Source organism: Oculina patagonica, chromosome 10 (genome assembly GCF_052425735.1).
Source record: "Oculina patagonica isolate OP01 chromosome 10, crgOcupat, whole genome shotgun sequence".
In the NCBI taxonomy this organism is placed as follows: Eukaryota; Metazoa; Cnidaria; class Anthozoa; order Scleractinia; family Oculinidae; genus Oculina; species Oculina patagonica.
Genome location: NC_135767.1, coordinates 8,452,793 through 8,476,836, shown reverse-complemented (window position 1 = coordinate 8,476,836; position 24,044 = coordinate 8,452,793). Strand labels below are relative to the sequence as shown.

General features: G+C 40.1%; 2 protein-coding genes across 2 annotated transcripts in view; one reads left to right on the top strand and one right to left on the bottom strand.

The window, feature by feature from the left end:
• LOC144629308 (conserved oligomeric Golgi complex subunit 5-like) overlaps positions 1-22,571 on the top strand; it is a 33,153-nt gene extending 10,582 nt beyond the window's left edge. The window contains exons 15-24 of the mRNA XM_078487535.1: positions 5,586-5,696; positions 6,392-6,454; positions 16,767-16,870; positions 18,098-18,167; positions 18,482-18,549; positions 19,353-19,461; positions 20,115-20,191; positions 20,762-20,888; positions 21,621-21,700; positions 22,174-22,571. Of these exons, the coding sequence (XP_078343661.1) occupies positions 5,586-5,696; positions 6,392-6,454; positions 16,767-16,870; positions 18,098-18,167; positions 18,482-18,549; positions 19,353-19,461; positions 20,115-20,191; positions 20,762-20,888; positions 21,621-21,700; positions 22,174-22,291 (927 nt within the window). The 3' untranslated portion in view covers positions 22,292-22,571. The remainder of the gene's footprint in view (positions 1-5,585; positions 5,697-6,391; positions 6,455-16,766; positions 16,871-18,097; positions 18,168-18,481; positions 18,550-19,352; positions 19,462-20,114; positions 20,192-20,761; positions 20,889-21,620; positions 21,701-22,173) is intronic.
• On the bottom strand, positions 739-12,303 carry LOC144629316 (two pore potassium channel protein sup-9-like). The gene is made up of 4 exons (XM_078487547.1): positions 11,802-12,303; positions 4,493-4,893; positions 2,954-3,457; positions 739-1,252 (listed from the first exon to the last, which is right to left on the bottom strand). The coding sequence occupies exons 2-4, from the start codon at positions 4,803-4,805 to the stop codon at positions 864-866; spliced, it is 1,206 nt and encodes a 401-aa protein (XP_078343673.1). The 5' UTR covers positions 4,806-4,893; positions 11,802-12,303; the 3' UTR covers positions 739-863.
• Positions 22,572-24,044: the final 1,473 nt, after the last annotated feature.

Sequence of the window (24,044 nt, the reverse complement as noted above, 5' to 3'; positions counted from 1 at the left end):
ATATGGTTTTTATTAAGCTGACTTAAGACATTAGTTTAGAATGCGCGAGGAGAACGGGGGCTCGCAAGAAGTAGGGCTAGGTAGTGGGGCGTGATTAAGAGAAGAAGTACAGGGCAAAAATCTGCAAGCAGAGCGAAATAATTGCTGTGGGGGGGGGGGGGGGAGTCCTTCTCTGAGATTACCCTCTGTGACTGATCTAGCGCATGTTCGGGTGCAACATCGGTTTGAGATTAAGCATAATTTACCGCCTCATTTTTATCGAGAAGACTATGTCAGTATATTGCAATGTCACTTGCCCCTGGTTCTTTAAAAAGTGATAACGCTAACCCGTAAACCAAGCCTTTGTCTCTTGTTCAAAGCTCGTTCCTCACCTAATTCTGTAGTATGAGGTGAATAAGAGTATTGCTACTTCCTACTCCTGGACGGATGCTAATCCATCACAGGGTTACCCCCAAGCAGTAAATTCGCCAGTCCCCATTTATACACCTGGGTGGAGAGAGTCACCATGAGAGTAAAGCGCCTTGCCCAAGAACACAATACCGTGGCCCCGGCAAGAGCTTGAATCCAGGGAACCCGGACTGCTTGATCCGAAGTCTACCGTGGTAACCGTAAAGGGTACCGCGCTTCCCAAAAGAAAACCGGACAAAGCTGGACCTTAAAAACGGCATATAAGTGATATTTGAAAGAAAGAGACAACGTACTCGACAATTTTTAAGAACAACGAGACAAATTAAAGGAGGTGTTTATTTATAATTAACGGTTTCTCTTTTTTTATAACTCTGTTATTTTTAAATAACAGTGTTTATAAGTGTTTACAAGTGTTTCTAACAATACAATGGCCTGACGCGAAAAACAAGACCCTGTTATCTTTCTCCTCTGTGTTTCGCTTTTTCACTTGTTGTCGCCTTTAAATCTTTTACTTTTTTCTGTGTGGTATCATCTTCACAAGATGCAGTTTCTAATCCTATTTCCTCCTTCTCTTCTACTATATCCAAATGTTCTTCATTGTCGAAATACTCGTGGCATCCTAGTTCTTCGACACTTGTGCTAACTGTAGAATTACAGAACGAACTTGTGGAGGGTATATCTCGTTCTATTTTTAAGTGTCTGCTGAGTTTTGGTGTAGACGAAGTTTCCTTTGCTGCTCTAGCAGTTGATGAATAGTCTTTGGAGAGTCTGAATCTCTCTCTTAGCGCTGTAAGTGACATTGATTTTAGCTCTGTTTGAGTTGGTGTTGTTAGCTGGTATATGCCTAAGGATTCAGTCAAACTGGTTAGCCCCCCTATTTTCCTGTTTAAATTAAAACAGTACCACATGGGAGGACTGCTCAATAGTTTTCATTTGAATGGTCACACACTAGGGTTTCATCCATAGACTCAAAAGGTAGAACCACCTTGTAGAGCATAATAAACAGTTCCACACGAAAGTACTGCTCAATAGCTTTCATCTGAATGGTCACACACTAGGGTTTCATTCACAGACATGACTGCTAGAACCATCTTTTACTGCGTTATGACAACGGCGAAAATGAATGGTCGTTAACTGTTTCCTTATGAGAAGAAATGTATAGCACTGAGTAAGGTAGGGAAGATAGGTTAAGTGTGCGTTCGAGCCTAGTGGCCCATCAGGCCGGAGCTTATCCCTGTTTCCTTAGAATGAAGCGACTAGGAGTATTTCTACTCCCCACTGGATAGGATGCTACTCAATCTCAGGGTTACCCCTCCCCCCAGCATTATATTCACCAGTACCCATTTATACACCTGGCTGGAGAGAGGCACTATGAAAGTTGAGTGTCTTGCCCAAGAACACAACGCATTGCCCCGGCCAGGTCTCGAACCCGGGACGCTCGATCCGGAGTCAAGCCCACTAACCATTAAGCCACCGTGCCTTCCAAAAGAAAAGCGGGTAAAGCGGCACCTTAGCAATGAGTATTGAGAGTTAATTCTTTTGAGCCCTTCACCAAAAGAGGAAAGATTTCCCCACAGACTGACCTGAGAGTGAGAAGAGTTTCAGGCCAGATTCAGATGTAAGTAGGTCGCCTACACCGTTTGTCTGAAGAAAGAGAAAGATTTAAGTAAGAAAGAGTTACATGTAACGTAAAAAATATTAAAAGACAAATCTAGCTAAGTGGTGTTACACAAGGTAGTACAAGGGTTAAAGAAGTAAGGTCAAAGATTGAAAAATTATAGCATAATTTGTTTAACTTCGTTTAAATGTTATTCTAAATCTAACTCTTAATGGACAATTTTTAGTACGTAATCCATTGGTAAAAGGCCTTTTGCAACATACAGTCAACAAATAATAAAAAATCCGCCTTGCTGGATGGCAAAAGAAAGTGACAGCCTTCAAAACAAAGCGACTTCAAACAGTCAAGCTTGTCTTTTATTTGTTATGGATGTCCTTATGTGTAGCTTGCTCTCCGGCAAGGCGGATTTTGTACCACGTGACCATTTGTTGCAAAAGGCCTATCTGTCATTTAATCTTCAAACTTAACTGTCCTTGTTCTTTTTTGTTTCATTATATAACCTCTTCTACCTTGCTTAAGAACTATTTGGAGTTGTTTTTAACGTGGTTGCAATTGCTGAGTGTTTGGACTGGATTGTTACATTTGCTCACTACGTTCGAAACTTGGCTAGAATTATGTACTTTACTTTTTCGTTAACTCCTTAACTCCGAGCTGGAAATGGTGAGAATTTGGCTACAAAACGTGAATAGGAACCCCAAAAATCACTGTTATCTTGCAAGATTCTCTCGTCTTATCAGTCTCGTCTTATCAGTGGTTTGTATAGCCATATGTGTATTGCAGCCAAAAAAAAAACGCTTGTAGTTTTTTTGGTCATTTTGTCGACTAAAATATCACGAAGTTTTCTGGTGACTTTTTTGACGATTTTGTTTGCCAAACGTGTAAATGTACTAACAGTGTTCAAAAATACTAAAACAGTTTCTCTCTTACCTCGATTACACGGCATTAGGCTTTGAATTTCCTTCGCCGCACTCAAAACGGAAGTGAAAACGCTGGATAAGAGCGAGAGTCCTAAGCCCAAGTACATAAGACGCACAATCCACATGCCTCGTTCGTAAGACGAGTCTGGCTCCTTGCCTTCATTCGGCACCAGATCCCCGAAGCCAATCGTGCTCAGAGCAACAAAGCAGTAGTAAACACTATCGAGAAAAGTCCAACCAAATTCCTTCTCTGAGTAGAAATACATAACTCCACCAAGTGGGAGCCATAGCGTAATTAACAGAACATTTATGGCGAAGCATTTGATGTGTTCGTGTGATGGTAGATCCCGTTCGAGCGCCGCTTTCTCGAAGTATTTAATCAGCAGATGAATTCCGTAGTTGATGTGTTCACCGACTGACTGCAAAGTTAGTAAGTTCAATGGGATGCCGAACAGGGCGAAAAATATTAGAAACAGGCGGCCTCCTTGTGTTTTGGGCGCTAAGTGTCCATATCCTGCAAAGAAAAAGACATTGATTTAGGTTAACAGTTGTTTGCTGGAGAAAGAAGTTCACTTTTAAGTTTGTGGATAAAACCTAATTGAGCAGTACTTTCGTGTGGTTTTGTTTATTATGACTATTATGCGAAACAAGTTGGTTATAACTTTAAAGTCTGGGCGTAAAACCCTGGTGTGTGACCATTCAAAAGAAAGCTATTGAGCACTTCTTTCATGTGGTACTGTTCATTATGCTGTACAAGGTGGTCCAATTTTTAAGTCTGTCGGTGAAACCCCAGTGTGTAACCATTCAAATGAGAGCTATTGAGCAGCACTTACATGTGGTTTTGTTTATTATGCTGTACAAGTCGTATAAGGAGGTTCTAACTTTTAAGTCCATGGATGAAACCCTAGTGCAGTGTGTGACCATTCAAATGAAAGCTATTGAGCAGTACTTCTATGTGGTATTGTTTATTATGCTGTACAAGGTTGTTCTAAGTTTTAAGTCTGTGGATGAAACCCAAGTGTGTGACCATTCAAATGAAAGCCATTGAGCAGTACTTTCATGTGGTTCTGTTTATTATGCTGTACAAGGTGGTTCTAACTTTAAAGTCTATGGATGAAACCCTAGTGTGTGACCATTCCACTGTAGGCTATTGAGTGGTCCTTTTATGTGGTACTGTTTATTATGCTGTACAAGGGGGTTCAAACTTTAAAGTCTATGGATGAAACTCTAGTGTCTGACCATTCAAGTGAAAGCCATTGGCCAGCACTTTCATGTGGTACTGTTTATTATGCTGTACAAGGGGGTTCAAACTTTTAAGTCTGTGGATGAAACCCAAGTGTGTGACCATTCAAATGAAAGCTATTAAGCAGCACTTTCATGTGATACTGTTTATTATGCTGTACAAGGTGGCTCTAACTTTTGAGTCTGTGGATCGATGAAACTCTAGTGTGTGACCATTCAAATGAAAGCTATTTAGCTGTAGTTTCATACGGCGCCCTTGGATTTGCAACATGTAAAATAAAATATTATATTTTTTCTTTTTCCTTACCAATTGTGGTCGTCACACTTCCAACAAAGTACAATGACTGATAGTAACTCCAGTCATTATGGCTGTACTTGCACGTGTGAGCTGCTTCAAACAGTATTCGCACCTCTTCGATATAGTGATCGATAACTTCTCGGCTTTCGTTAAATCTTCGTGTCATGTTTTCCTTTAAGTCGTTTATTTTGTCGGTGAAGTGTTCGTCGCTTGCTCCACCATCATGTTCTATCGCCGAAAATATGGCCGCACCGGAAGTAAGGTACACAGCTAACATAACGATTCTAATCACTAGTGTCTTCGTCTTTCTCTTTAATTCCATTTCGTTTTTCGTAAAATGTTGTGTTTTCTCAGCGCTAACGACGTGAAGTGTGGATTTTGTTGTCACAAAGCTCACGGACTGATATTTCCTGTGGAAATGTAAAAATTGCGTTAGTATGCGTAAATCAACTTTATTTAATTTTTGGAGTCTGCGTTCGAACCTAGTTGCCCATACTGCTGGAGCTTATTCCCGTTTCTGTAGAATTGGGCGACCAGGAGTATTTCTACTTCCCCCCCCCCCTGGATGGGATGCTAGTCCATCCCAGGGTTACCCCCCCTCCCCCCCCCCCCAACATTATTTCGCCGGTACCCATTTATACACCTGGGTTGAGAGAGGCACTGTGAGAGTAAAGTGTCTTGCCCAAAAACAAAACACAGTGACCCCGGCCAGGGCTCCAACCCGGGCCGCTCGATCCGGAGACCACTGCGCCTCCCACCAGACCACTGCGCCTCCCACCAGACCACTGCGCCTCCCACCAGACCACTGCGCCTCCCACCAGATCACTGCGCCTCCCACCAGATCACTGCGCCTCCCACCAGACCACTGCGCCTCCCACCAGACCACTGCGCCTCCCACCAGATCACTGCGCCTCCCACCAGATCACTGCGCCTCCCACCAGACCACTGCGCCTCCCACCAGATCACTGCACCTCCCACCAGACCACTGCGCCTCCCACCAGACCACTGCGCCTCCCACCAGATCACTGCGCCTCCCATGTGTTTTTAAACATAAAAATTCTAAACGCAATGTTAATTTTTTCTTGGCTTTTTCCTTATACAGCTCGTCACTAGTGCGGAAGTGAATCAGTTATACGATCACGTGACTCCACCTCAGCAGAAGAACGCTTCTATCGTAAACAGCTTGTTTCAGTTACACCAGGCGGTTACCAAGGTAACTATCATCGTCAGATTTGAAATTTCCCTTCTATTGTCTGTTGCAATCCTATGTATCGGCACTTATGTCCAGGATTGAACGCAAGTATTGTTTAATGAGTACTTCATGTTTGATTGCGCTATATGGCATTTCCATATTACTTCATATTTGACAGATTTTGGTGTGTTTTGGTGAACTTTTATTTATGAGAACACTTTGTGATGCCTATCATGAGGAACGTGCATCTCATTAGCGTTCAATCCTGGACATATCTGTGTATCGGAGTGCAGTCCCTTATCTCTGAACTCTGTAGCACGAACCGTTTGGACAGACTGACATAACTTTATTTAATCTCGGGTTGACGAGGCTTGTTGGGCCACTAGCAAATACAAAAAATGCTAACTTGCCGAGAAACTAAAATAAATAAAACTATTTACAAGATAAACAAAGTAAGAATATAAGGGAGTATTGTTATTCCCCCCTGGATGGGATGCTAGTCCATTGCAGGGTTACCCCCAGCATTAAATTCGCCAGTACCCATTTATACACCTGGGCGAAGAGAGGCACTATGAGCGAGAAGTGTCTTGCCCAAGAACACAACACAATGACCCCAATTTGAAGGTAATTTTGTACACGAGAAAGCTCCATTGAAACGTGCAAGCTGCAATTCACATTTTCAGTTTTAGTCTTATCTCGAATGTGTTGTTTTCTAGATAGTTGATGGTCTAAGGTCTCCCCCCGGCGTTGCTGTGGATGCAATATCAACTGGATTACAGGTACAAGTAAACATGCATTTAAAGAGGCTACGTCACGGGGATTAAGGAGATTTTTGGTCTTTGGTCAAAACTGTTCTGAAATTAGTGGTAGGCAACTTAACCCATGTTGCAATTGCAGTTGCAATCCATTTCCATCCGAGCCATCCGCAACCAAAGAAGCTTGTTTTCAGTTTCAATGCTCTGGTACAGTAAAAACCCGCGTATAAGAACAAGTGGATTAAGAACACCCAGGCCTGATTTTAGGAAATAAAGTACCGTTTATATAAGAACACATTCAGCCTGAAAAATGAAAGTTGTTCTTATATGGAAAAATATCAAAGATCAACACCACTTTTTATTGCACACATAATAGTTCCTCCCCAATTACAGTACAGTATTGCCTTGATTTATCAATTTTGTTAAAATTAAAATACAATTGTGTGCATATATATTGATTTCATCTATTGGTAGCCTAGTATGTTCCTTATTTTAAGAAACTTTTTTTAAGAACACTTAAGAACACTTACAGGCTGATTTTGCAGATTATAACCCTTTATATAAGAACCAAATCAGCCTGAACCGCCAAAATAGGTGTTCTTATACGCGGGTTTTTACTGTTTAGCAATTTTTAATTAAAATGTAAATATAAATTTTGGCTGTTTAAACATTTGGTAAAATCCGTGATCAAGCCCCTTAAAACTGTGGCGTGTAAACTGTGTGTGTGTCTTAAACATTGCCGACAAGTTTGAACTTCATTTTCCGTAGCATGAGCTACTAGGAGTATTGCTATAGATATAGACGGATTTTGTTTTCAATATTTGCCTCATTGGCGTAAGTGCTTCAGTTTCTGATCAGATGAGCTAGAAAATATCAACTCTGAATATTGAAAGGGCATGGCACAATTAAATGTCCCTAGAAATTTGAGCCCAATTAGAAGAAAAGCCAAAACCACTCGTTTCTCGCTCACACACGTTTTCCCGCGCTTCGTACCGGCTACATTCATTTGCTTCGAGTTTTGATTGGTTCACTGGATCGTGTGTCTCCTTTATGATTGGCCAGAGTGATTACTGATTACTTTGTGTTTGGTTTTACGTCACTCAACCGAAAATCGCTCTAGTCAGTTGTACAATCTTTGGAATTCACTTGTATTTGCTTTTAATCCGCCCTTTGCAAGAGAAGCTTGATGAAAATTCATTTATCAAATGAGTTACTGCGGATAAAAAGTGGCGTTGTAAAAAAAAATCAGCTTTATTTACACTATTTCAATAACAAGAAAGGTAATTTAACAGCTGTATAACTACAAGCCGTGTGTAAACACACAGATTAATTTGTTGCTCGAGAAGTTTCTGTCCTAAATAAGTGGCATGTGTTTTCTACAAAACCAATCAGCTTCGACCATTTCGTTACTGATGCTATCAAATATTTTATAGTATTTTTATAGCTGTTTAGTATTGTTTCCGATGATTTTATGACACAAGTCTTTTATCCATAAAGCAATTAGTCTCTTGAATTTCCAAAATTTTAATTACCTCCGGAAACTTTTGTCAAACAAGCTGCACTTTAGGTTCAGATGGCGCTTTCTGACAAACACACTCTAATGAATGCACTTTCTTTTCGCGACTGAGAATCAAATTTCAAGGGTGCGTCTTAGAGCTTAGAAAGTAAGGAAGCACTAGAGATGTTTTACATGAAGTAGTCATTAATAGCTGCTTTGCAAAAAAATGTAATTTCTGACGATTGAGTGACATGCATGAATGAATTAAAAATGGTCGAGTAACCAGGGTTCATTATCTTGTTAAAGACAATATTCCATTCTTTTAAAATAGTGTTTTTATTTTTCAAATTCTTAATCGTTTTTCGTCACATAATTTACGCATTTTTATTCTGCATTTTTTCACACATTTTTACTCTGTATATTCGCGCCATTTTATCATTCGTTAAAAGCTGTAGTTTCGCTTTTGTTGCTTTAGCCAGAGAACGCTTCCAACTTTCAAGATGAATGAATTAGTAAGAAATGTTACTCGAAATTTACAAAACTTATTGATAATTCAAAACTTTGCATTTGATACATTTATCCTATATTTTTTCAAGTTTTTAGCTCGCAATTCATCTTAATCCTTCCCAATCTTGTTCCGTATTTGGTAACTTATTTCTACTTTGGTGTTTTATACCTTAAGAAAAACTAAAAAGTTAAACTGTTTTGAAGTGTCCTTCGATTTAATTAACGACTTAAAAGTTAAGTCGTTTCATTTAAAACAACTTTCAGTGCGACACACTATTATTAACGACTGGATAAGTCGCTAGAATTAAGCTCTCGTGAAAATGAAATTAAGGCATTAGGGAAGCTCGGGAGTAAAAATTACAGAGCAACAGACATCCGGCTTTCCAAAAACAAACAAAATAATAAACATAAAGAAACCCGGCTTAACTGGCCAATCAGCTTCAACGGACCAGACTTATAACATCATCGACTGACAACAACTTTTCACTTGACTCTGAAGATGACTTCCGCTCAGGTTGTCGAAACGTCAGTCACCAACAACAGTTCTTCTCAGAACTACTCTCACCCGGACGATCACACTATACGAACTACTGATACTCCTGGGCTCAAACCATTTACTTTATAAAGAAACCCACAAACCTCACGTTTTCAAAGGACGTCGTAAGGTATTCAGTGAGTAAGAAGTTTTTTTTTTCTGAATTTACGTCTTTATCATTTCAAGATCAGAAAGTACGCATCTCGCAGAATTTTTTGTCAAATTTCACAGATCTGTGTCGGATTTCTTTGCGATATTAGTCTCATTGTTACGCGCAGTCTCGAATAGGCTATTTCCGAGTTACCCTTTGCCTCTGTTTTAAAACGAGTCTACGTGCGAAACCATTCAAATGAAAATGAGTTTGATTTGCATGAAAATGGACCTGTAGGCGAAACTCATTTTCATATGAATGGTTTCGCACGTAAACTCGTCATGAAACAGAGGCAAAGGGTAACTCGGAAATGGCCTATTAACCATTCACCACCCCTGGTAAAGGTTTTATATGTAAATGGAGTCTTTGCAGCATATGGTCACATGGAAAAAAATATTCACCCAGCTCGTTCAGCAAGGTGTTATATTGGACCATATGACCGTTAGATGTATTGAAAACGGTTACTGTATGTGTAATTATGCAGCAAAGTCCATTGTTCACTCAATTTCTCATGCCTGTGATCGATTTCCCTTGTTAGACCAACCTCATTAGATCAGATTTTGCAGAAAGGAACTACCTTTATAGAACTAGTGTTTTAATCCGCCCGTTTTAAACACAACATCTACTGTTTTTTTAGAGCTAGGGGTCTGGTTGTGACCTGTAATGTATTGTTTTAATAGCCAATAGCTCGCCCTCTTGATGGAGAAAAAGTCGGAGCGGAGCCAGGTTTTGGTGGACCGTTACTGAACGGAGTTTCACTGACTGTGCAATTATTTTCTCCTTCCTTTCACGTTTTCTAAGAATTTGATTTTACCTGTAGACAATATCTCCTAGTTGATGAATTGCGTTATTCTCATCACATGTTCGCTGATTAATGCATAGATTTTAGAAGGAGAAATTAGATTTTGAACTGGCAAGAGATCACTTGCGTGTGTTTCTAGGAAACCAGCTTTCATACGCAAAAATGCGTGGGCAGGCTTCAATGCAGCCCGTAAGCATGCGCAATGACAGGCAGGCGAACGGGATATATTTGATTGAGGCTGTAACATTCTTAGCAATAGGTTAGATCTACACAAGTGCGCATAATTGCGAGTAAAGTCGCCTTTTTGTCTAAGCCTAAGTTCTTGAGTGTTTCTGAAAATTCTCGTTTGACCTTTGTTGTTCATTTAGAATCGCGAACAACACAACATCTACTGCAATCTACTGTCATTTAATTCTGTTGTTTTCAGTATACTTCAATTTGCATCGAGTTCAAGGTTCTTTTACGCCAAAGAAGCAAAATCTCGCATAATACTTTTCCTGTTTGTAAACTCTACGTTGTTTTATCCTTTTTCTTTTTTTGATTGTTATTTTTTAATTTCCCCGCCGGGGCAAACAACACTGTTTTGCTCACTGGTCGTGAAAAAGCGCCTCTGTAAAGTGTTTCTTGTCATTAATGGCTCTGGTAGCAAACTGTAAACATTGCCTATTGTGTTGTGATCGCAGCTGTACATATGTACTACGGCAGTTTTGTTCTTCTGTGAAGGACAAATTAAGAGGAAGCGTGCACCTTAATTGAATTGAGCGGGAAATGTAGCAAATGTCATTTCTCATATTGCGTTTCTCGGAAGCGACAAATAACGCGAACTTTTCTTTGCGTGCCCACAAGATGGACATATCCGGTGTTATTCGTTCGTGAAACGATCACATACACTTTACATCCAATATTTTCAATTCTAACCATCAAATACTGATAATAACATATATCTTGGGCTCACGCAAACTTCTGTTTAAGGCGGATTAAGTGAGCGAGACTTTGAAAACATCTTGGACAAACACACGATAGTTTTTTGTCTAATAATATAATGTTCATGCATGTACCCATGTGTAAATTTTCGCGCGATAAATTGGTGTCAATACAGAACCATTTCTGTTTTCCGCCATAGCATTAAAGTTTCACCATGAGTTATATCACGACATTAATTTTTTATGTTTTTTTTTTGTCGTCTTCAAGAGCGCCTCCTTAGACAGTTTTGCTTGGCACATATGTAGTAAAATTGTAGTTATGTTTTAGTTGAAAGGGAATTTCTGAATTTCCTTCTTGACGTATTCGCGCTAGATTTCGCCGTTTCAGTGATTTGTTTTCGGCGATGGGATTTTAATAAGCAAAAGGCGTTTCAAAAAGGCACAAAGCTCATTACTTAAAAGGGTTGTTTTTTAGCTTTTCAACTGAATTGATGACAGCTCCTTGTAGTTTAGTGAACTGTCAGGGAGAGACTGTAAAGTACTTCAATTTATCTGGCCTTGAGCAAGATGCATTTATTGTTCCCACAGCCACTTCTAATTAAATGGAGACCCGGCGCTAAAAAAAGATGAAAGGATTCAGACTTTTTTGGCGTTTTCTTGTGTTTGTTGAATTTTATAAGTAAAACTCATCGCTCCTAGTGCTTTAAATAATAAACTTTAGAATACAACCTTCGTGTCGTAGCATCTGTACGATAATTGCGAATTTTATCTCATAGACAATTTACTTCGTTAAGACTATTCATTCATCTCAACTAGTCGGTGGGAAATCCTTGGCAGTAAATTCAAGTTTTTTTTCCGTGAAATCCCCACTGAGCCTTTCGTGTTTATATTCATAACAAAAAAAAGCACAGCGCTTAGCTGTTTACAAGGAATGGAAGTTAATCTAGTTTCTCACCTTTTTTTCGTGAAGTGTAGGCAACGTCAAACGGCCTCACGAGCGCATTTAATCCCGGGATTTAATGAAAGTCATCAATGGTTTTTAAATCCCATATCTCCAACAGAATCCATTATTTTTTACCCCGTGAGCTTTTGTCTTTTCAAGCCTTGTGGTGTAAAACTTCTCGTGAATCCTGTTGCTCGCGATCAAAACATGAAATTGACGCCAAAATCGAATCTTCGAACCTCCTCGTGGTAAATAAGAATAACGATTTTTTCTTGAGCGCGAAGTGACCGCTTGCTCCTTCAAGCTATTTTGATGTACTGTTTTATGTTTTGCTCCCGTTCGGCGTCTCGATTAAATAATTCTTATTTTCCCCGTGTGCGTAATGTTATCTGTTTTTACGGCAATTCAGAAATGTCAAGAAAATTCAACGTATTTTGCATTGCAAATTAACTTCGTTCGTCAAGCAATTAATCTCCATTCACTTGGGTTGTTTTCATGAGGAAAAATTATGTTGTTGACGGCCGTGGCGACTTTTTTTGAGTCAGGACTCACTTATTGGCCAAAATAAAACAAATTCCCAATTAACATTTGTCATCAAATAGAAAAGCACCTCTGTACTCACAGTGTCGCTCGCAAAAACTCGTTGCTAACAAAGGGTTAGTCGCGGGAAATATGCTTATCAAATCGTAGCAGATGTGGCTATGTTTTAATGATTATGAACGTCTCAAATAAAACAAGGTAGAAATCGCAAGATTAATGACCCATTCATTTTGTCGGGCGATATGTCATTTTAACTTTTATTTAGTTAGAACATTCAATTCATCACGTTCTTTAAAATCAATTAGTTTTCATCGCATAGCAGCTTCAGTAAAATTTCTCGCCTTTAATTTTTTTTTAAATTACGTTGCGATTGAATTTGTTTTCGTGCGGCGAAGACTTTCATTTTGGGAACTAAAAATAAAAAACTCATTTAATTCCACACAGCAATGTAATTTTTTGCCTTTTTTCCTCCATTTTTCTGATGCTGGCGCGAAAGGGATAAAATTCCGTGTTTTGTCTCGATCAAAATACAACTTCTTTTCCAAAAATAAACCCTCCATTTAATTGTTCGTGGTCCGCGTTCACGCTTATTTTTAAACTCTTCATTTTCCCTAACCCTTTACTAAAAAAGAAACCCCTTCGTTAAATGCCCTTTTTAGAGGTTCTGGTAGCAGTTTTATGGGCAGATATTTTATCGCAAATGGAGAAAAACATTTTCAGCCCAAATTGAAGTTGATAAGTTAAATTAACCACCCATTTAAACAGCTGACGTTTAGATCCTCGAAAACAAGGACGAAAAATACCAGCTGTTTACTCAAAAAAGGTGGTTAATCAAGTATAATTTGATGATAAACTCAGTGGTTTCCGTGTCCGCCGACGCATACTAAACACCGTCTTTAGAAACCGTCACCGCGTGCCACTTAAATCGCACGGGCGCACGGGGATTTTACGTATGTGGAGCTGCGTCATATCCTGGTGTCGTGTGGTCGTGCTGCGTTCGTGATGTTTACGACGGGTAAATTTACCCAGTGCCCAGCGCTTTGTTGATCGGTAAAGATCGCTTAATGAATCAATAGATAATGCGGTCTATTGAATGAAAGTCAATAAAATCGATCTGTATTTAATACGAAAGGCGGCTCATTTTGGTTTTATAACAATCGTTATGAAGTGAATAAGTTCGTTAGCGGCTTAAACGAGATCTTCTTGCTTGGAAGATTAAAGTATATTGTTTGCGTATTTAGAAGTAGCCTACCACGCTGATCTCCTTTTTAGATCGTTTAAGGGATTTTGTCACGGATTTTACAAACTTTTTAAACAGCCCAAATTTATATTTGTGTTGTAGGAAACCTTCAAATAATGGTCCATTTTTATTGAAAATTGCTATATAAGAGCACTGAAACTGTTAACAAGCGCCTTTGGCTGTGAATGACTCGGAGAGAATTGAATGGATTGCAACTTGAAAAATTAAGGCTTAACTTTTCATGTTGTTTCCGTGCGTCTTCAATAAATCGATATTTATAGCCGTAGCTTGATTTCTATACGCAAATTATGGTTATGTCTTCTTTAAGATGTTTTTCATGTTTTGCCAACCACTAATTTCAAAACAGTTTGAACCAAAAATCTACAAATTCCCGTGACGTAGCTCTTAGGTTACGTGATTCTTTATTCTTAGCTAGGGTAGGACAAATTAAGTAAAACCAATTTGAAAATGCTGGTGTCCTCAGCATGATGACTTCCCACGGAGCCTCGCTTTCAAGTAGTATCCTTCCCAGTCCTCGACTGTCTTCGGCTCAATGCCGAACATGGCCGAATATTTGACTGGCAGCTCACTACCACACACCCACCTCAACTACCCACACACCCTTCCCTTACCCCCACCCCCCCCCATCCTCGGAGACCCAGGGGCAGTTAGTGGGGCGAGGGAAACGCGAAAATGCGGGTAGAAAATAGCGCGAAACTGCGAGGAAAAAAATCAGCATATAAAAGTTGTATTGACTGAAAGTGCCCCTGGGGAAAGATTCTTACCAGACCAGTTCAAAAAGCTCTCTGAATACTGCCTCCTGATTGGGCAGAAAATCTTTTGTATTCCCTTTGTATTATTCTGCCCAATCGGCGACCAGCCTGACTACAGTCCTTTTGGTGTGTTCTCACACGAAATATGTACACAAAGCCAGTTCGCTCGCCATATCTGTCTTGCTTGTTCGCCAAGAATTTGCTCGGGAAGGAAAAGTTTCGGCTAGTGCCTCCTCAACTTGGATGTGAAGTGTCGGGAAAATTTTGTCTTCGGGAAATATGACCGTCATTTGAGTGCTAAAATTTGTGCTGCACGCATTACACGCGCGCGTAGCTAATCGGTCGATCGACGGAAAATTTTACAAAATGTAAGGTCTTGAAAGTTTGTTTGGAAATAGTTTTTGACTTCCTAAAATCTTTAGCTAAATGTAACTTAAAACACATTGTTATTTTAATTTATTACTATGATACTCGAAGTTATCTTTCTTATTACTATCATTTCTTTAATGTAGATAAGGTATTACCTTTTTGTAACTTTATTTATTTATTTTTTCTTCTTCATTTTCTTCTTACCTCCCGCCTCGAATAACTAGGCTAATTGCGGGAGGTGAAAAATATTGCAAATAATATGATTGTTTAAATAAACTTATTTTTGTTGTTGTAGTTTCGCTTCCAGCTCCGATCGATCTTCTATTATCTCACCTATAAAAAACTTAGGAATCGCTGCTGCACGCTTTGCACGCTCGAGTTCGTTAGACGGCCGCTTGACACATCTGCCAGGCTTGTTCGTAAAAAAAATACTCTTGTTTGACTTGTTTGGAAACGTTTCGCGTTAAGCTGTCATTGATCTTCCCAGAAAAAAATCTGAAAACATCCATTACAGCAGTGCAACTAGCATATCGCACACAAACTTTTAAAACTGGCAAACAGCATGCAAGTGTTACGACACCTGCGATCGACCACAATCTGAAGAATCCGCCGTTTCTCCGCGTGCATGGCCGTCAAACTTTCGACGTTTTCAACCAGGGGAGGCACTAGCCGACACTTTTCCTTCCCGAGCAAATTCTTGGCAAACATGCAAGACAGGCATGGCGAGCGAACTGGCTTTGTGTACATATTTCGTGTGAGAACACACCAAAAGGACTGTAGTCAGGCTGGTCGCCGATTGGGCAGAATAATACAAAGGGAATACAAAAGATTTTCTGCCCAATCAGGAGGCAGTATTCAGAGAGCTTTTTGAACTGGTCTGGTAAGAATCTTTCCCCAGGGGCACTTTCAGTCAATACAACTTTTATATGCTGATTTTTTTCCTCGCAGTTTCGCGCTATTTTCTACCCGCATTTTCGCGTTTCCCTCGCCCCACTAACTGCCCCTGGGTCTCCGAGGATGCCACCCCCCCAACACCCCCACACCTCACCCCCATTACACACCTACTCTTGCCGCAACGTTAATGAGCTGCATGGATCTATTTAACTTTATTCAATAGCTGAGAGAATTCGCCAGCTGCAAGCGCTCATTGGTCGAGATTTTTGGTTGACGAGTTTATGGTTGATGAGAGTATAGACCATAAAGATGACGTAGCTTGTAACGCAACGTAAGGTAAATTTCGGAAAACCTGAGAAATTGTCGCCGCTTTTCCAAAACCAAAATCCAGCAAGTTGTGAAATGTCAACTGGAGCATTTGGGGCAACATTTCCCACACATTCGACGGCTATAAGCGGAAAACTGCGATCTTTCGAGCTGTCACACGCGCGCTGATTTTCCCTCTAAATCGCCGGTGGATTTTCAATGTTATACACCTTATTCATAAATGGCGGAACGCGCGGAAGAGTTTGGGTCGAGTACATGAAAGCGAGGCGAGTGAGGCTTCGGCTTCGAACCAAAACAAAGAAAAGTATGGCGAATTGAAGTGGAATTTGATAATTCTTGAAATATCTCGTCGGTTTTCCGACGAAATTCGAAACCATACGGCCATATCTGCAGTTGACAAACCAGAGATTCCAAAAGTCATCAAAACCTAAGAATCGCTTTCTAACCGAGAAGAATGATCAAATTCTACTTCAGTTCGCCATACTTTTCTTTGTTTTGGTTCGAAGCCGAAGCCTCACTCGGCTCGTTTTCATGTACTCGACCCAAACTCTTCCGCGCGTTCCACCATTTATGAATAAGGTGTATTGTATAAACCAAATCGACCACTTTTTTCATGGTCTACACTCTTAAAGACCGCAGAAATGGCGCATTTTGGAACATTTTATGACCTCATTTCTATGGTATATAAGAGTGTAGACCATTAGAAAATGTTGTCGATTTGTTAAATCTGGGCATCGAATTTTATTATTTGTTAGTTTATCCTACCTTGCTACGAAACACATAATGCCCTTAGTACATAGAGCTTTTTTTATAAAAGGTGTTATTTCTTTCCAGGGAATTCTAGCACTCATTAATTCAGCTTTGGATCCACTGCTTGATGCGATCTCGTTAGATTTGGAAAATCATATATTCAAGATGCATTCTGAGGATTTTACAAAGTAAGTTTTCAACGCCTTTAGCTGAGATCACAGAATGCGCAATCTCGCCTATCCTGATGCAGCGGAGCCAAAAAAAAAAAAAGAAAAAAAATGGCCGGGCGGAAAACAGTGAAAAAACAACCAACCGACCGACCGACAAACAAACAGACACACACAGACAGAGACACACAAACAAACAAACCAAAAAATAGCGTTCTTGTTAAAAAGCCGGCTGCCAGTTTTCAAACAAGAGAACTTTAACTTGAAGGAAAAGTTGTCTACAGTAGAAAACCGGTAACTCGAACTCGGATAACTCGAACAACCTCGCTAACTCGAACTTACTTCCATTTCCCTTGGATTTGAACTCACTTTTCAGTCATTTTTACTCGGTTGACTCGAACTCGGATAACTCGAAAATCCCGCTAACTCGAACTAAATTTCGTTTCCCTTGATCAAAATTTGAGTCAAATCTACCCCGATAACTCTAGACTGTCCACAGCCTCTCGATTTTTCACGTCCAGTTTTCTCGCCGTTCTTACCGCGCGCTCATCGATCGAAAAAACACGAAAAAATAGAGGGCTGTGGACAGTCTACGATAACTCGAATTCCGGTTCTTGCAACTCGCCACGGTTGCCCATTGATTAAAGCAACGAACAGATCACGTATTAAACAGCCTTTTTCCACTCTTATCATAAGAATTTTTGATCGTGTTAGAGTTTCTGAAGAGATAAGTTTAATTTGCACTGTACTGTATACTGAAGTGCTGAAAAATCAGTAAACTATCAATTATTAACTTGGCAAATTAAATATTTAATCTACCCCGCTAACTCGAACTGTTTTTCGTTTCCCTTCAGAGTTCGAGTTACCGGGGTTCACTGTATTTGCAAAAATTACTCAAGCGTTCAGCATTTTAACAAAGTACTGTCCAGTTGAGACTTCAAAAAGGGCCAGTGATAATGATAATGACGATGATGATGATAATGATTTGTTTTCATGTACACATGTACACACGAACAAATTAATTTTGGCACTTGAAAACGTAAGATAAACTGGAAATACTTAGATACGGTTAAAGCTATAAGCTTGTTAGCCGTGTACTCCCGATCGAATTGAAATTTGTTGACTTTTTGTATCACGAAAACTTGCTCAGATAAAATGGGATTTTGTTTTTGATTGTATTAACAGGCTTGTATTTTGTGCTCTCTTTGCTAATAACTATTTTTCCCACTATCAAAATTGTCATTTCAGTTCAACCTTGTCACGTGATATAGCTGATAACCCGGATGCTCCTTGTTCTGGCTACATACAAGAGATGCAGGTACGTTGGAGCTCATTTTCTGGTCTTTGCTTGCTTGCAGGCAGTTTTGTTCGTGTCAACTCAAGGGGACAATGTCCCCTCATTCGCTTTTTTCACGATCCCATAATACATCTTGTTTACCCCCAAAATTTTTGCATAAGCATTGTTTTCAATTTCTCTTGGGACGATTGTACGTCATTGTAAATCCCAAGAGAAATTGAAAACAATGCTTATGCAAAAATTTTGGGGGGTAAACAAGATGTATTATGGGAACGGTGAAAACAGCGAATGCAGCTTTTAATTTATATTTTACTTTTACACATTCTTTTCTTCAGGATTTTATCATCCACGTTCAAAAAAATTACATTGCACTTTACGAATGTAGAGAAATTCTCTACCAGAGGTACGTAAAATTTGAAAACACTTTTATTCATTAAAAATCAAACCGCGCCCGCCCTCCGTGATTATGTGGTGATACCGTAAAATTCCGGTTATAAGCCCTGGGCTTAAACAACTTCGTAAGGGGTTTTGGGTGGGCTTGAGCGGAGGGGCTTATATCCGGGAGGGCTCATAAGCGGAATAAAAAAAAGTTTCGAAACGAGCCACGGGAGTGTTGATCGAAATACGTTTTGGGTTAAAACACATAATAAAGCAACATTTCGCGCTGTTCAGTTTTGTTTCCAGGTAGATGGGCCTATAACCGGGGGGGGGGGGGGGGGGGGCTTATAACCAGAAGTTTACGGTAGTTGATGAGTCCGAAGGCCGAATCTACATAGAAATCGAGGGCGAATATTTGTAAATGTTTTAATAGAACCCGTAACTAAACAACTTCCTTCGAATAACGTATTCCAATTGGTTTTCTATATTTAAATTAGCATAAAAACGTTACCCTGATTTTGATTCCGTGCGGGCAGAATTAAGTTGTCATTTGAAACTTTCTCCTGTTAACACTCGCTCATCAGTTTATTCAACAATTTCTTTCTCGAGAATTGAGTTATCGTTATATTTCTAAACTTCCTACGTAACTTTAGAGAAACATGAAAACGTCACTATGTTGTGGACGACCTCTAGCCACTGCACATTAATGGCTGATAGTGTACGATAGCTTAGCCAATCAGATTACAGCATTTGCATTAATTTACCGGTAGAATTCAACTAATGATGGTTCTACTCCACACTTGGTTGAATTGTTTTCTGTTTCTATAGGCTGGAGGGGATCGTTTGTCGAACTATTGAGTTGTTTGTTCGTCACGCTAGTTTACTAAGAGCTATTGGAGAAGGAGGCAAACTCAAGCTGGCTGCTGACATGGCTCAAGTAAGTTGCTATTTACGGCAAATATTTCTGTAAGGTCCTCCACAGACCAGTATTTAGCACTGCTGTGCTAATTGAGGACATTGTAAATAGATACACAAATGCTATCGAGCACCAATAATTGTCGATAGCAATTGGTTGTCGGCATCTAACTCTCTTGTCTGTCAAAGCTCTTGCTGAAGGAAGCTCAAGTCTTGACGCTTCAAACAAGCAAGGATCATTCATGAAGTGTCACAGCAAATATCATCAATTAGGGTGTATCTGGGGGTCTTCTGCCATGTGAGCAGGACTTAGACTCGTAGTGCGCTTTTAAGTATCCCAGTTAGTATCTCCAAAGTAATTGTTGAACCACCCATTCCGCGTAATATTTATACCGAAGCTGATTAGGGACAGTGCAATAGTTAGGTGAAAACCAGGAGGAATGTGAACTAATTTTTATGTGAACTAATTTTTAGTGCTCATTATGCGACTTACCCAGATTCAATTGCTATAAAGCGTCTTGGAGCTTTAAGAAAATGTGCACTCTATTAAGCTATTATTATTGCACAGTCCCACAACTTTTCACTGCTGTTGTGACAACAGAAATGGAGCAACAGAAATCTCCTTTCTAAGGAAACGTACTTACATTAGGACGATGTCCTTTTTTGTCTGTTCAGATTGAATTTGCTGTAGGGCCCCTGTGTCACAAAGTATCTGATTTAGGAAGGTCGTACAAGCTTTTGAGATCTTTTAGGTGAGTTAATACAACTTGGCTGTGATTAGATGTTTACGACTTGCTATTCTTCTTCTAGAGTGATTGATTAGACATTCAGGTTTTTTTTAATCTCCGCCTTCATCATCTTGCCTTCCTTCCTGGAAGGAGAATCATACGAAACGAACGAGCGAACAAACGGACTGAATACAGGAACGAACAAACGCACGCACAACGAACGAATACAAATGAAAGAACGCACAAATGCACGCACGTACGCACGATCACGAACGAAAGTGTGAACGAACGAAAGAACAAACGAAAGAATAAACGAACGAAAGAACGAACGAACGATTACACGAATGAATTAACGCACAAATGCACTCACGCACGAACGAACGAACGAAAGTGTGAACGAACGAAAGAACGAACGAACGAATACACGAATGAATTAACGCACAAATGCACTCACGCACGAACGAACGAACGAAAGTGTGAACGAACGAAAGAACGAACGAACGACAGATAAACCTAATTGTACTTCATCGTTTAAACCCTGTTTTTGTCTTGCGATTCTGAACAACGTTTTTGCGACCTTTCATTTTTCCGTAGACCTCTGCTGTTTCAAACCTCGGAAGATATTGTCGGTAATCCTGCTCTGGGAGAAAGCTTGCCTCACAGCGTGGTGTTACATCATTTGTTTTCAAGAGCTCCAAGCGAACTCAAGTCCCCTCATGAGGTATGCCGACCTTTTGCTTGCAAGAATTGTACGTAGAGATGTAGTAGTGATAGCGTCAAGGTGACGTTCGGGTTCAACGTTTCGACAGGGTTCAACCTGACAAAATGCTGGGCGGAGGGGGCGGGGCTAACCTGTGATGGACTAGCATCCCATCCAGGGGAGCAGCGATACTCCTATAGTTGCTTTATGCTGTGGAAACCGGGAGATGCTCCGGCAGCGTGGACCAGTAAATGTTGTTTATAGTGGTCATGCACTTAGCTTCGAGATGGCTAGTTTGCAGGCATGCCACTGAAACAGAGGAAACAAATATTCTAAATGAACATAACATGATTAAAAACCCCAACTGGCAGGAGGCAGACCAGTTGGCTATATACAAAGCGAAACCGAGGATTTGAACTCGGGACGACCGAAAACAAATCCAGATAGTGACAGGGTGAAGGTTTCGAACCCTGGACCTCCGGATTACAACACCAGCGCCCTAAACTACTCGGCCACGCTGTCTCCCTAAAGGAGAGTTAAGTTTGGCCCGAGTTCGACTTTACTTTATTTGTTCCAGGCGTTTGGCTAGTTGGGGAGAACCGCTTGCCTGTTTTTGACTTCTTCGCGCTAGTCCCAACCAACCAAACACCTGAATCTTAACTTAGAATCAGCCACAACGCACTTAAAACTTGGACATGTAAGTTCGTTTAAAATCTAAATCCATATTTAAAATCTATTCCCTTCCGCGTACAGGTGGCTGGTTGGACGTTAGGTTTTTATTCTCAGTGGCTGGATGAACACACATCAGAAGAAGAAAAGCTTGCACTGATAAGGTTAGCATACCTTGTGCTACTCTTAAACATCATCTTTCGTGCTCTTATCGTTCCATTCTTTGGATTCCTTCTTAAAAGATCAATCTCCCGTAATGCTCTGCTTTCATTTATATTACTGGTGTTACATTGTTATAAGAATTAGTAGGTTTTAGTTGTTATCTTCTGAGCCAATATTAGACAGTCCGTTAGAGAGTGGGTGGTTTGGTCTGTTCGTCAAACAGAATGATAGATCGCGAGATGGTTAGTCGGACAGTCTGTCAATTCCCTTTTCATCTGTCTGTCCGTCCGTCCGTCCGTCCGTCCATCCGTCCGTCCGTCCATCAGTCAGTCAGTCAGTCAGTCAGTCAGTCAGTCAGTCAGTCAGTCAGTCAGTCAGTCAGTCAGTCAGTCAGTCAGTCAGGCAGTCAGTCAGTCAGGCAGTCAGTCAGTCAGTCAGTTAGTCTATTGTCTGACTATTTGTTTGTGGTCTTTAGAGGCACATTGGAGGCTTATGTTCAGTTAGTCCGGTCACGAGGAGAAAAAGAATTCGCTGCAGTCTATCCCATCATGCTTAGGATTCTTCAAGCTGCGAGCGGTCCACCAAGCCCTTGAAACTATGTTGAAGAAATTCAGATTTTTAACTCGAACTATTTCGCAGGGCATGTCGTGCCTTGGGTATATATTGGTTACTAACTTGATAATATTGTTAAAATCAGGGGAAGGGATAGGGGATAGTAAATTAATTGAATATATATCCTAGTGTAGCATCTCTTAGAAAACAGCGAACATTCATTTTGCGTAGTTCTCTCGGTAAATGAAAGGTATCCTGTGTACTGAGTCGGGTGCAAATAGACAAAGTCACTTCAAAACCAAGTGCAAAATGCCAAACGGTGGTTAAAATGGTTGTAAAAATTATATCACTATATATACATTAGGTAGATTTGCTCAAATTTAGTCCGTACATTGTTCTTGTATATTTAAGTCATTGAGAAAATAATATTATTAGAGATCAACTTGGAATGCATTCGCCATGTTGGTTTCCCGTCCAGTGGTGTCAGTATTGTAGCAGCTGCCGTAAGCCCAATGGTGTGCCCAGACGTGCTTTATTGTTGGGGGAGGGGGGGGGGGGAGCGGAGGGGGAGGGAGAGATGGGAGGGTAATTGAGGGAGGTAGAGAAACATCCTTCAAAAGTTTTTCTAAATGAAACACTTGAGACTAAATTTGTTCTCCCTGAGGAACTGAGGAAACCTTTTAAAGCCCAAACTCTAATTTCATCCTTGGCAGCTAGGAAATAGATACACAACAAAAAAATTCAAAAAATGCCAACTGATATCAATCTTTAGAGCTGCCTACATAACTACATAAGTACATACACCCATACACACTGACTCAGAAATCAAATAAAAAGTGGCTGTAATAAGTTCACTAGCAGTTAACGTATACTGCTTTGTAATTTATTTTGCGATAGTTCATAAACTCGTAGACAATACATCAAACATTAAATCACAAGTGCGGCTGTAGTAACATCACTATAGTCTCCTACCCTAACTGTGGGTAGGTTATAGAACCTTCCACACTGCAAGAAAAGGGTGATTGGACGTTAAGTCCCAAGTGTTGGTGGTCCGGTTTTTATCTCGATATTTCACTTGAGCTGGGTGGGTTAAAATGAAATCAAGGCGTTTTTTGCGGCTGCCTCAGATGCGAAATCTAATGCTGGTCAAGTCCGATCCCTCGCAACAGTTGTACATGTCATTTGAACATGTTCATATGCAACTTGCGCTTTGTAAATGCATTGCTGTTATTGTGTTGGCATAAGCTTACCTTTGCGAGTTTAAAATGTGCGCGTACCAAAGAATGGTTAAAATTTAACTTGGAGAAAATGTTTACCAGCTGGCTCCAATAAAACAAAATCGAACATCTATTTTGCTGTGAGTTCGGTTTTCGAACCAATCGAACACAATCGAACTAAATCCGCTTCGATTTTGTTTGAAATCCGTCTTTTGGTAAGTAAATCACACAGGACTTATAAGGGGTTACAAAATGTCCGCAATATAAACAAACAGGAGTTCGGTAATCGAACGTTCGATTTTGTTCGATTGTCAACTGTCCGGTAATCGAACGTTCGATTTTCAGTCGATTGACCAATTTTTTTTGTGAGTTCGATTATGTTCGATTACCGAACCCAATCGAACGATTGGTGTTCGATTGGGTTTGTTTACTGAACGTTCGATTGGATAGGCCGGGAATAAACACTAGATTTAAAAAAAAAAATAGTAGTATAAGTAGAGATCGCAACTATGCAAGACAAAAGCTTTCACACACCCAAGTTTAAAAATGTTTTCTAATGGTATTATTGCAATATAGT

Excerpts from the sequence above, each read along its gene's own strand:
- LOC144629316 (XM_078487547.1), bottom strand. The coding sequence starts at position 4,805 with ATGGAATTAAAGAGAAAGACGAAGACACTAGTGATTAGAATCGTTATG. Across the intron at positions 3,458-4,492 it reads AAGTGTGACGACCACAATTG|GATATGGACACTTAGCGCCC; the intron begins GTAAGGAAAAAG and ends TTTTCTTTGCAG. Across the intron at positions 1,253-2,953 it reads CCTAATGCCGTGTAATCGAG|GCATATACCAGCTAACAACA; the intron begins GTAAGAGAGAAA and ends CTGAATCCTTAG.